Source organism: Chelmon rostratus, chromosome 9 (genome assembly GCF_017976325.1).
Source record: "Chelmon rostratus isolate fCheRos1 chromosome 9, fCheRos1.pri, whole genome shotgun sequence".
In the NCBI taxonomy this organism is placed as follows: Eukaryota; Metazoa; Chordata; class Actinopteri; order Chaetodontiformes; family Chaetodontidae; genus Chelmon; species Chelmon rostratus.
This window is the reverse complement of record NC_055666.1, coordinates 18,578,908-18,591,510: the sequence shown is the minus strand read 5'-3', so window position 1 is coordinate 18,591,510 and position 12,603 is coordinate 18,578,908. Positions and strand designations below refer to the sequence as shown.

Genomic DNA, 12,603 nt, shown 5'->3' with positions numbered 1-12,603 from the left:
ATCCTAAAATGGTTTTATAAATCAATATTATTCTTAAATGAATTAAAATAAATAAATAAACAAACATGGCGTCTAACCAACCATTTACTCCTAACCCTCACCAATCAATAAACACTAGCCAATCAGAGGGCCATTGGGTGGTTCTTTTCTGACATCAGCTAGCCAGCTGCTGGTGGTAGCCTCATATTGACTGTACAGACATTAAAGTAGTTAAAGTCTTCTCATCTAGCTAAACGTGTTCCCCAGGATTAGCTTTCAAACACTGATGGCCAGCAGTAAAGTTAGCCTACCGTATCTAGAAACCACCGGCTCAATTCACTTGAAGACATGTATTTGTATATATCAGAATTCTGTTCTTCTCCAAAGACGACATTAAACAACAAAATCATATTCATCTTGCAGTTAACTTCTCGTGCTCACAGACGGCAGGTTGCCTGACAGCTGTTCTGTTGGTGCATATGGAAGGTGTGAATGTGCCGTCATTACACCATACCCTGCATCTCCATGCACTTATCACACATGAAAGTCGGTCAGCTCTCAGAAAAAGCCTATTCAACATTTGTGGTAAAGAGGCCCTGAAAAAGAGGAACATATGGGGTGAGGTCATTGTTTTGTGTGGACAAAAGTTACTTCAGCAATGCTTTTTGTTCTGTAGTTACTGTTAGATTTCACCGTCTGCACACGTAGTCCTCTCTGGTGATTAGTATCCCAGCAGTGGTGGAAAGTAACTGAGTACATTCCCAGAAAGGTCCCCTGTGGAGTTTAACAAAAAAACAAGTTATGTATACATTCAGTGTTACTCACCAAAAGGCATCGCGTGTCTAAAAAATAAAAATGTGTTGAATGCATGTCTTTACACATAAAACATTTGCAAAAAAAAAAAAAAACAATTTGAAACTATGCTGTTTACACCTGTGTTAACTGGCTTTGTTTCTTCGCTGTCAATTTATTAAACAATTGTCATGACCTGAATAGCATCGCCCGTTTGCCCGCACGTGTACAAGAATAAATAAAACAGGGTCCCACTCATCGAAACATGGCTGCACAGCACAACAACACGTTCCACAGGGAACCTCTGTGCTGAACCTGAGTGCAGTTTCTCAGGTATTTTACTCTTCTAATACGCTACATTGTAGAAGAAAATATTGTAATTTTGACTGCACAACATTTACATGGCAGCTATAGCTACTTGTTACTTTTACTTTTGATACTTTAAGTATATTTATTATTTATATAAATTTAATTATGTGCTCATAATGGAGTATTTTTATAGTGTAGTATTGCTACTTTTACTCGTGTAATGGATCTGAATCAAAATCTTGCTCAACTGTTGTGTATTGTTTTCGTCCCTTTAAGATCTGCAGACAGATACGTTTGCTGCCAACCTTGCGTCGAGTGACAGGAAACTAAAATAGGGCATCCTTGTATCATGTGGTTTGCCCCACCAAAATACCAAGCTAAACTTGACTTACATTGTACTTCCCTTACTACTAATGTTTGTCCTGCAGGCTGAGTGTACATTCAAAAGCACGCACATTCCTGTGACTCACTCGACTGGTTTTTGACTTTATTGTCTATTTTGGATGTTTTTACAGTTTTGCAACTCATTTGTCTCATAAACCACTTTTGTTTAAATTTCCTCTGTTGGATGAGCCGGACTGTAGCTGCAACAGGCGCCTGCTGCAGCTGCAAAGCCGTAACTGAGTTTCTAAATATGTCATCTTTAGGTTTCTTTCACTTCCAAACTTTGGGCGCAATAACAAATATGCACTCATTTGAGAATGTTGAGAACAAGGGGCTGAAAAATCCAAAAACAAGTCAAGAGCTGCTCGATGAAAGTCCTTCCTGCCATAAAATTTACTTTTTCAACATTCTGCTGAAGTTGAAACTTGATGTCTGTAGGAGTAAAAATGTTGCAACACAGTGGCCGCAGGATGTATTCTTGCTGGTCATTACAGCGGTGAGAGATGTCATGCTTTTAAAGAAACCTCAAAAATGGCCTGTATTAATCAAGATTCACAGAAACCTTGACCTTTATCATTAGAAACAGTTAAAACTGATGACATTTTCATGAACTGTTCCGTGAGTCAGTTCAGTTTAGAGCTGCAGGGACCTTGCAGCACGCAAGGCTGAGAAATACATGCAACAAGCTCAGTAGCTTGCGTGTAAACCAGGGTTTGCCTCTTGGTTTCTGTGTGACCACGTGACTTCCTCTCAGCCTTTGCACTTACTTGGGCTGCAGTGGAGTGCTGCTCTACCTTCCTCTGTGTGTTTTTATCTGACAGCTCTGGTGGTGACAGCGCAGTGACAGAAACCCTCGCTGATAGAATCCGGTGTTGCGCTCTCACGGCTTCTTGTCCAGAGAGATCTCAATACCACTGAAGAAGATGATGTTGAGGCGACGGCCCTCCAATGCCTCGGAGAAGGAGCAGGTGCAGAAGAAGAAGGTGAGCTGAGGTTTTGGCTTTTAGTTTGTTTTGGACGATGAGGAAGGTTTAATGTGCTCAAACTGAGCTTTCATAAATGTAAATATTCTAGACCGTGATTGTGAAGAGGTCTTTTGTGCTGCAGCTTTTCGAACAGCTGTCTTTGTATTCACATCTTTTCCACGCAGGATGTCTGCTGAAGTTAGTGCAAATGTTTGTGGTGAAGCTGAACAAACCTACACACACAAACACACAAAACTTCAAGCTCATCTTTATGTTTAAAACTGAACTTTTTTTTTAGTGTCTAGTCTAACTGCTCCCTGGCTTCAACATATTCTTTGTACTTTTTTAGAAAAGTAAAGTTCCTCTATTCTGGCAGGGTGAATCATCGCTGCAGATGTAGTTTGAGTCACAGCAGGCTTTGTGGCTTCTTGTGCTTTCGTCTCCAGCTGCCACCATGAGATGGAGCCGCCTACGCTCGACACTAGTGCCCTCACTTTCCATCCACATCTCCCCTGCTGTGGTCTAATTCACGCCTCGTCATTAGACATCTTTGTCTTTATTTTCTTCTGCTCACACATAATTGTCACCGGCGGTAATCGCGGCTGGTCCGCGACATGAGTCACTGTGCTGCCACTAGCAGCTGTAATAGAAGGTCGATGCGGCTTTTTAGTGCGAAGAACGGCGGCGGAAAGAGCGGACGTTTCCCAGCAAAACTCGTAAAAGCCTCATAATAAAGGTGATTTGTTCTCTTGACTGCACCGGTGGTTTGATTCTTCAGGTTAGACGCAGAGACCATCAGCCGCCAACACTGACTGGATGTCTGCAATGATTGGCTGCCAGCAGTTGCTCAAGCTTTGCCCGTTTCCTGTGGTTTCAACAAAGACTTGAGTGAGATGTGCTGCGATAAGCAGAGCACAGTGTCATGATGTTATATGGAAAGTTAGACAAAGAATTTCCACAAAAGATAGAAGAAAAAATTATGCAAAAGAGCAAAAACTCTTGTGAATTTGAAGTTTGTGTGAAGGACAGTGTTCACTGCTATCTGACGTTTTAGTGACCAAACAAGTTGTTGATTAATTGAAAAAAGTTGCAGCTATTTGCAGCCCTTTACCAGACTTTGAATTCAGAATTCAGATTTTTACAGTCACTTTATTCTTATCTGTCCTTTATCATATTCAGACTACAAACCTGCATCTTCTTACCGGCGTTGAGCAGTTATAAATACAAAGTATTTATTACATGGACCTGATGAATCACCACATATCATTTCCTCTGTGTTTCCTCCTCAGCTGCATTTAGAAAATGTTTCAGAAGCAGCTACAGTACGGTCTGCAACATGCAGGCATATAATGACCCAGATTCATGACTGTCTTTGATAACTGTGTGAGGAGACTACAGTTTTTCCTTCTGAGGAATCCTGCAGATCCTTTCTGTTCACGTCTCTGAAGAGATAAAACATGCTGTGTGTTATCAGCATTAAAAACCACAAAACAACAGACTGGCGTGTTTAGGCCGTTCGCTTTGTGGTGAAAGAGTTGTTATTTTCCCTTTGCTGTTGATTAATAACTTGGTTTCATATTCTGGGCTGTTCTCATTATGGCAAACTAAAATAAATGGAATTGTGTGTTTACAGCTCACTCTGCAGAGGTCGAGCAGCTTCAAGGATTTTATGAAACACAAACCCACCTCTCCTGTCGTGTCAGAAAAGGAGTTTACCTTGGAGGAGAATGTAAGTTGGACTGTTCCTCTCAAACATGCACATAAAAACACACAAACACATACAATGCATCAAAGTAGAAGCAGATGTTTTATAAACTCTCGGGTTTTAAGTTCCTAAATGGCAGTTCCTGCAGATATTTTATCACGCTGTTCCTCATTCGTCATGCTGTGACCATTTCCTCCAGCCTCTGAATGACACTGCATCCAGACGAGACCAAAGTGCACAGAGGCCAAGCACAAACTGTTATCAGCTACGGCTGTTACAGAAGTGCAGTTTGTGGTTCCTGATTTGATACACTGCTGTACCTTTGGGCAGATGTTAACACGTTAAAATTCACAGAACTGTAATAACTTCCCAGTAAGAGTCTTCACACGGTGAGTGGAAGTTGGACGACAAGTGTAGAAGTATAGAAGAGGAGAGGAAGTAAGAACGAGAACTGTTGCACAGAGCTCAGGTGACAGCAGCATGCAGACAGGATGTCCTCTAGTGTGAGCCAGCCAAGCACAGAGCCTCTGTGTCAGACAGAAGCAGCAAGCATTTAACCAGGAGTCTGACGGTCCTCCCCCAGAGAATTTGGCCCTTTTCTGTTCAGTGTTATGCATTTTTATTTCTATATTCAGCTACATTCCTCCCTGTCTCTTTGTGTTTTAGTGGCTATTTACTGCATGTTTCACACTTCAATTTAATAGTTAGTTCTCCTCTCTGTAGCGCTTAATGGAGAAAGTCAAAACACATAAAAAATTATAATCACAGTACTATAGCACTACTGTATAGAATTCACACCAGAAAAAAAGACAAACTCTGCTGCAGTTTCTGTTATTTCTACATTCATTACCATAAAATAAACCACTAGCTGCTACTTTGATGTAGCCACAGAATAATGTTCAGTGATTATAAAGTCACATACAGCCACCGCAAACTATCCTTCTGAATTAACTTCTCTATTTTCTCTAAATCTAACAGCCCTTCCCTGCATTTCTGCTTTATTTTCCTTTTCAAATTGGAAGGGACTCGACCTCCGTGTCCTCAACCAATGCAAAGTGTCTCGCAGTACATTTGTTACAATGAAGTGCCTCGTAAAAATACTGAAAACATCATTAGCTCTCATCACTGAGCGCACAGCCCCGCAGCGTTCGGCTGCAGACCGAGTTATGTTTGGTAACGCGCTCAGAAACTGTCAAGCACCTGGCCACAATGGAGTGCAGGTGTGTGTGTGTGCGTGCGTGTGTGTTTTGTGCACGTGACATTGTGGGATCAGCACTATGAGCGTATGCAAACCCCATTACCACAACATCTGTAGGCTTTCTAGTTTGTGAGAAGTGAATACTTGTGTGTCTTGATGGTGATGCATGCCACTGAACCACCATTAGAGTTAATTTATGTCGATGGCATGGTTTTGGCTCAACTCACTCAAACTGCTTCGCTTAATTTAAATAAGTTTGTACCACATATCCTCTCATCGCCGCACATCACTCGACAAATTGCTGACACAGTTTATGGTTTTTTTTTTACTTTCACGTCAGGTGGCAGACGGTGTAACAGCAGAGGAAGCAGTGAAAAGTGGCAGCAAACTCGGCAAGAAATGGCGCAACGTCATCTCACGTACCATGACCCGCAAAACATCCAAGATGGTGCAGAAGGCTCTGGCTGAGGAGGGGGTAAATCCTGTTTACGGTGTCAGTGACCTGACTAATATATGAAGATCACAGTCTGTAAGCAGTAGCAATTAATACAATTAAAAAGTGAAAATAGTATCTTTAATATTTAATTGAACTGTGGAGCATTGATGTTCCAAAAACATACCTTGACATCTAAATGTAGAGCTGTACAGAAAGATTTAAACTGTCTCCATCTAGTGGACAAATGTATGTACTGTGCTTTTCAAAACAATGACAGCAGGTTGTTTGATTTTCAGTGCTGCAAAGTAACTAAGTACATATAGTCAAGCACTGTACTTAAGTACAAATTGTAGGCAATTGTATTTACTTGAGTACAACTACAATTCAGAGGCAATCATTGTTCTCTTTATTCCACTACGTTTACCTGACAGCTGTCGTTACCAGTTACTTTACAGAGATTTTTCACACAAAACATATGCTGAAAATCTGACGCGCCGTCATAGATTAATCTGACCAAAAAAAAATCAACTAGGCTCCACCTCGACCCACTGCAGCAGTAAAATGTTAGTACATCACTCACAGGGCAAATTTCCTGTTATGAGTACTTTTACTTTTGATACTTATAAGATTGGACTTTTACTGAAGTTTGGTGCATGTCACGTTCAGTTCAGTGCTCCAAACATACAAAGCTGCAAATGATTTGTCATTATATGGTTGTTTTCTGTTGTAGTGAACAAAAACGTAAGCCAGAGTTCATTTCATCTCCAATCCAAGAGTTAAAAGCTTTTTACTTTTTTCCTTTACTACCAACTGGTTGATACAAGCCTCATCATTCTGTGAACTTTGGTTTCAGTTCAGCATTATTAACTGAGTGAACTGAAGGTGACCTGACCTCTGACCTCCACTGTCATCCTCTATTTCTCCAGGGTGAGAGCGGTGAGGAGCTGTCTCCAGTGTCCTCTGATTGGCTTCCAGATCTGACTGCAGGACAGAGGACGTCTGTGTGCTCCACAGGGTCAGAGGACACCATGCCCAGCCCCATCACCCGCCAGCTCTCAGGCAGTAAGTGTACATCTGTATCCCTGTGAACCAGGGCTTTCCAAATTGTGACTGAGAGTTGAAGGGAGGAAGCAGAGAGAGAGAGAAGGGAGGCAAAGATACTGCGTGAGGTCAACTGTGCAATGTGAGTGAAAAACCTCCATCTGGGAGTCATGATGCAGATCAAATCAAGTCAAATCTTAACACACAGACATCATGCACTTATTGTTAGATTCAGTATGACTACAGAATATCATATTTCTGATGTCCACACATAAATAATCAGCCATATACCCTTTAGAAATCATGGAAAAAAAAAAACACTTGTTATAACTCAAGAATTTGCCTGAGAATCATCACATGTTGTTTTTCAGTAATACAGTAGTCATAGTTACCTGTACATCCATGGGTACAGTACAAATAAGAACTATTAAATAGCTCATTCTGCAGACTTTTAATGGTGGCAGTTTGCAAAAACAAACAAAGGTGGGAGAAAAATGGGGCCCAAGTTATGGCCCACAGCAAAGTCACCATGGCAACATTATACTTCCTGTTTAAATTCTCCAAAACATGATGGGAACTTCCAATGCCTGGAGCATGATTATCCCCTAAATAGAAGTAAAACAAAGCCAAGACAAAATCCAACTGAAGAGGTCATGTTACGCTTATTTTCAGGCTCATGCTCTTATTTTATGTCTGCTAGAATAATAGACATTTATTCAATATGTATTTTTATTTATTCTTATTATTTATTTAGTTGGCCTCAATGAGACTTAACATTCACAGAGTTTCTCTTGACTGTCCCTCATTATTACATAAGTCCAAAATCGCTCCCAGTCTTGATGAGTAGCCACATTAGCCACGCAGAATGCAAGGGCTAAGGTTTAAACAGACTAACCAACAAAATAAACAGGAAAACTTCCAGCTTCCAGCTTGTACTGTTATTGGCCTTTGTTGACTAAGCATTAAAATGCACACAGTTTTCCAGTCGTGCTGCAGACATTTTCATCATACTTACATTAAAAATAAAGTGAACTGGTGATATCCTCAGATGGTGGGAGCAGATGGAGACTTGTGTTGGTTCTTGCAGCCAACAACTGAGAAACTGGCTGTTTTGCTCATAACGTTACCTACCACATCTTCATAAAGCGAGCAGTGTCTGTGCTGTGTTACATTGTGATGTAGACGAGTAATGGAAGAAAAGGCACTCTGACAAGATGTTTGAGTGTTTCTGTGGGAGAGGAAAACCCCCTTTGGCGTGGACTGTGGACTTTGTAACTGCAGATATCTTACATGCTCAAAAAAGCTCTAAAACACACAGAAGCATAATGTGGCCTCTTTAATATTGATATTGCAACATGAAAAAAAATATTTATTTGACATAAGTAAGCCTCAGACTGTCCCATCAACACTCTCTTCTATCCATTCATTTGCATGTTTGCAGCGTGTTGAAAAACTGTGGATGTTCAACATGGGAGAAAAAACAAAGCACAAGTACCTGAATGCTCCGGATGAATCTGACCCTGCTTCTTATCTCAGGTAGCGACAGACAGAGCCTGGACAGCGGATACTGTCAGAGGGACAGCATGCGGCTGGAGGAGAACGGCGTCTCTTACAACGGACCTTTCTGTGGCCGCGCTCTGGTCCACACGGACTTCACCCCCAGCCCCTACGACGTGGAGTCGCTCAAACTCCAAGTAAGTCCCTGGGTGGAACGTCTTCCTCGCCGTCTCCGATTTGGCCCACGACCACTTCTGCTGTCTGGCCAAGTCGTCCTCCAGGGAGCTTGTTAACCAAGGGAAATGAGACGGGCCCTTTTGATTATTAGTCTTCAAAGCAAAGTTCAAGCTACATGACCCATTGCTGACTGCTTGTTTGTCAACATAACATAATTTCAGTAGCGATTGTGTCACCACAGTGCAAATTATACAGCTGTGAACAAAGGGAAGAGTCTGATAAAGGGTAATGAAACGTCTGGTGGAAAGATGTTGGCTCATCAAGCAGGCAACTCAGAGGAATATGGACATAGTTATATTCATAGTGATGAATATAGTTCTTCTCGCTGAAGGTCTTTCTTTCATTCATCTGTGTCCTTCGGTAACGGCATCATGACTAAGCCTGACATTCATGCGTCCTGTGTCTTACAGAAAGGAGACATCATCTACATCATTGAGAAGCCTCCTGTGGGAACCTGGACAGGGAAGCTCAACAACAAAGTGGGCTCCTTTAAGTTCATATACGTCAACCTGCTGCCTGAAGAGAGCCCCCCGGCCCGGAGGAGACACCGCAACAGCAAGACCGTCGGAGCCAAATCCAAGCCCAAAACCCTGGAGGAGGTGCTGGACGGCATCGGCCTTACTGTAAGATACTCCCTGATAACAGTTAGTTGCACTGCAGCAGGACTTGTTGTCATAGTTTACATTCTAATCGTGGATATTAAAATAAATGTTTGCGGTTATGTTCTTTTGCGTTGCAGGAGCTGAGTTCTTTGCTGTCCATGCATGGCTTTCAGAGCGTGGAGGACTTTGCAGGACTGAGGGAGTCTCACCTCAACGAGCTGAACATCACCGACCCAGAGCAGCGCTCCAAGATCCTGAATGCCTCTGAACTGCTGAGAGACTGTAAGTTTACACACTGAAAAGCTGCAAAAGCCTTTCTAACGATGCAGCTGTGCTGGCTAACAATAATAGAAAACCTCCGGTCCAGAATTTCAGTCAAATGAGAGGAAAATGTCCCACTAAAAGACAGTCAGGCACTGCTGCCACTCAGACGTCCGGCTTAGGCAGTGTGAAAAATGTGTCTTTGGGGAATACGTTATGCTGCCATTGTATTTTTTCTGCCTCAGCTACATAATTACGTACACTTTATGGCTCAGTCGCACAGCATTACAGTCACAGTTTGCAGTTAGGCTCAGTGGCTCGTAAGAAATCCTCCTTTATCCTGATATCTCCGCTCATCTGAGCTCAAGACAAATCATTCTACATGCTTTGAACACCTGAAACGCCAGCGATACAGTTTATGGACTTCCATTAGCTGTCAGTGTTTTGTTTTTGATGTCCTCAAATCTCATGTATCCACTGTAATATTGGGCCACAGAGAAAGTTTAACACACCCAGACTGTGGGGAATGTTGACACAAGGGAGGAGGCTGTTTGACTGTTTTTCTTATCAGGAAAAACAGATTTTTAAATTTATTTCAGATACACCAACAACCCTCTAGTATCCTAAGTAAATATTAGTTATCTACTTATATCTACTAATAATATTATTGTATTATGATTTTCTGAAGCCTATCCAAGACTTCCTCTCAACCAGAGATAGATTTTTACAGTTTAGCATCTTTCTCTTGTTTTGATGTTGAAGTATTGGTGAAGTTTTGTCTCTTTTGTCTCTATACTTCACTCACCATCACTGCAGTGCTGAATTTTAAAAGTGAGATCTTCTAGTTTAGTGTTGATTTTGCAGTGAGTCGATCTGCCCTCAAGAACACTGAGGAAGCCAAAACAGTCCAACCTGTTCAGCTGGTTTTGAACCATCTATCACATGTCTTGACACAGGAAACCAGGCCAAGATCCGAGTGGAATAAACCCTTGTTCAACTGAGAAAAATGCTAATTAATATACTTTTAATGTGAAAAATCCCTCAAAGATGAGAACACAAGTTAATTTATGAAAAACAGAAACATTAACCTCTTCTTAATGAAGAGACCCCAGGAGGCTCAAAACTTGAGAGTGCACATTTGATTGGAAGACCATGTCACAGCGCCCCCTAGTGAGAGCATTAACAGCACATTGACAACCAACACATGCAGTCAACCAGTCCCAGTGTCCCCTTTACAAGAAATGACTTGAGTCACATTAAGACCACTAACATAAAAAAGTAATAAATTATTTTCAGCCAATTTACCGGACGATGCTTTTGTATTTGTTCACAGCTTTTAGTTCCTCTCAGGGTCCAGGATGATTTGTATCAAGTTTTTCTGTATTAAAATGTGATTCCCTTTGCCTCGTTCTAGCTGAAGACGAGTCAGAGCCAGAAGAAGAAAACAGGTCTGAGGAGAAAGACAAGGAGCCGAGGGACTCGGGCTGTTTCGAGATTTCAGAGAACCTGGAGAGCGGACGCGAGGAGCCAAAGACGGAGGAAGACCTCCAGGATGAAGCATCGGAGGAGCAGACAAGCCAGGAGGCAGAGAAACATGAGCAGGAGAACCAAACAGAGCAGCTGGATGCCGTGCAGGAGCAGCTGCAGGAGCTGACGGTGGACGAGGGATCTTGAGAAGTGGTTAAAAAAAAAATACTCTTTTGTTCCTGGTTGGCATGGACTCTTTGGATGGAGGTTTGATGCCATTAAACATGTCTCTTCATTATAAGCGAGCGGACTGGTGACACAATACAAGGCTGAAATAATGTGTGAACATGATGGTCGCCGTTTTCCTGCACTGTTGAGCAAGCAGCACAATTTCTCATCATTTGCAACAGAATGAACATGTTGTATAGTCTGAAGTTTGTTTTCCTGCTGAGGATTTAAAGGTGTTCTTCCTCCCTGAAATGTTTTCATGTTGTGCACTCAGATACAAAAATGAATGTAAATTATTTTTAACTGTTTTTCACGTAACTTGAATTTAAATGTAACTTTCAGCAGTTTTTCTTTTACTGGTGTTACGGGCTGCATTACAATCATTTATGTCACATTACCATGAAGTTGTTCGCCATACTGTAAATAGAATTTGAATAAACGATTCAGTGAGCTGTTGTTGATAATGTAACTTATTAATTATTAGTTTTAAGTGCTTTATCTTAAGCAAGTTAATGAATAATATCAACTAACTGAATGAAGTATAATTATAAATGTACAGTATAGAATTTCTGGATAAATGAAAGTAGATATTTTGACTAACTTAACTCCAGCTTTCAGCACTGATTCGAAGTGATTCGTTCACTATGGGCGCCATGTTTTTACTGGAATAAATCAAATTCTGACCTGATGATGGCAATAGATGGAAAATGAAGGGGTAACCAGTATCCTGCATGAATATCTGCAGCACATTTCATGCCAGTCCATCCAGCTGTTGAGATATTTCAGTCTGGAACAAAGACGCACAGCTAAAAAGACATTTAAGAGCAAATTTCACCTTGAGGCAAAGTAGTGATACACAAAAAACAAAACAGATGAATTGCATTAGTAAGAGCTGGTATGTATAATGCAACTGCTTTGAAAGATGACCTCTGGAGAAATTCATGCTATAGCTGGTAATTATCCAGGGACACAGATATACATTTATACAAAACAGCAAGTGACGTGTGCAGAAAATCTCTCCTAAAAGACAAATAATAAGACAATATTGTTTATTTACCAGACACATTGATCATGTAAAAAGAAGTGAAGTAAATTGAATGAAATACATATAGTCACAGTGTTGATACCAAACAAAGTGAACATAAATAAAGAGTTCCATCAATGGTATATTACTGTATCTGTATACATAATGCAATGTAATAGACTGATCAGAGCATTCGGATCTGACCACTTCATGGCATTTCAACACAGGATTCATACACACAAGAGCTCAGCTTGTCTGCAAACCTTCAGAGCTAAAACCTAAAGTTCAACCGTCCCTTAAAAACCTGCTTTGAAACTGATTTCAACACAAACGCCCCTTCTCTTATCGAATATCAATCACATACATTCTTGCTTCTCGGTGACAGCAACGCAAAGCGATCAAACACAAACTGTCTTCAAATACTTTCCACAAAGAAAGCCCACTAAGCTCAGCTTTAAAAAACTGGCCTCGGTTTCTA

At 41.1% G+C, this 12,603-nt stretch overlaps 1 protein-coding gene across 1 annotated transcript; it reads left to right on the top strand.

Moving 5' to 3' along the window:
• Nucleotides 1-2,254: 2,254 nt before the first annotated feature.
• Nucleotides 2,255-11,557, top strand: sash3 (SAM and SH3 domain containing 3). Its single transcript, XM_041943579.1, has 8 exons — nucleotides 2,255-2,447; nucleotides 4,063-4,158; nucleotides 5,673-5,807; nucleotides 6,695-6,830; nucleotides 8,346-8,503; nucleotides 8,954-9,166; nucleotides 9,283-9,427; nucleotides 10,821-11,557. The coding sequence occupies exons 1-8, from the start codon at nucleotides 2,388-2,390 to the stop codon at nucleotides 11,078-11,080; spliced, it is 1,203 nt and encodes a 400-aa protein (XP_041799513.1). The 5' UTR covers nucleotides 2,255-2,387; the 3' UTR covers nucleotides 11,081-11,557.
• Nucleotides 11,558-12,603: the final 1,046 nt, after the last annotated feature.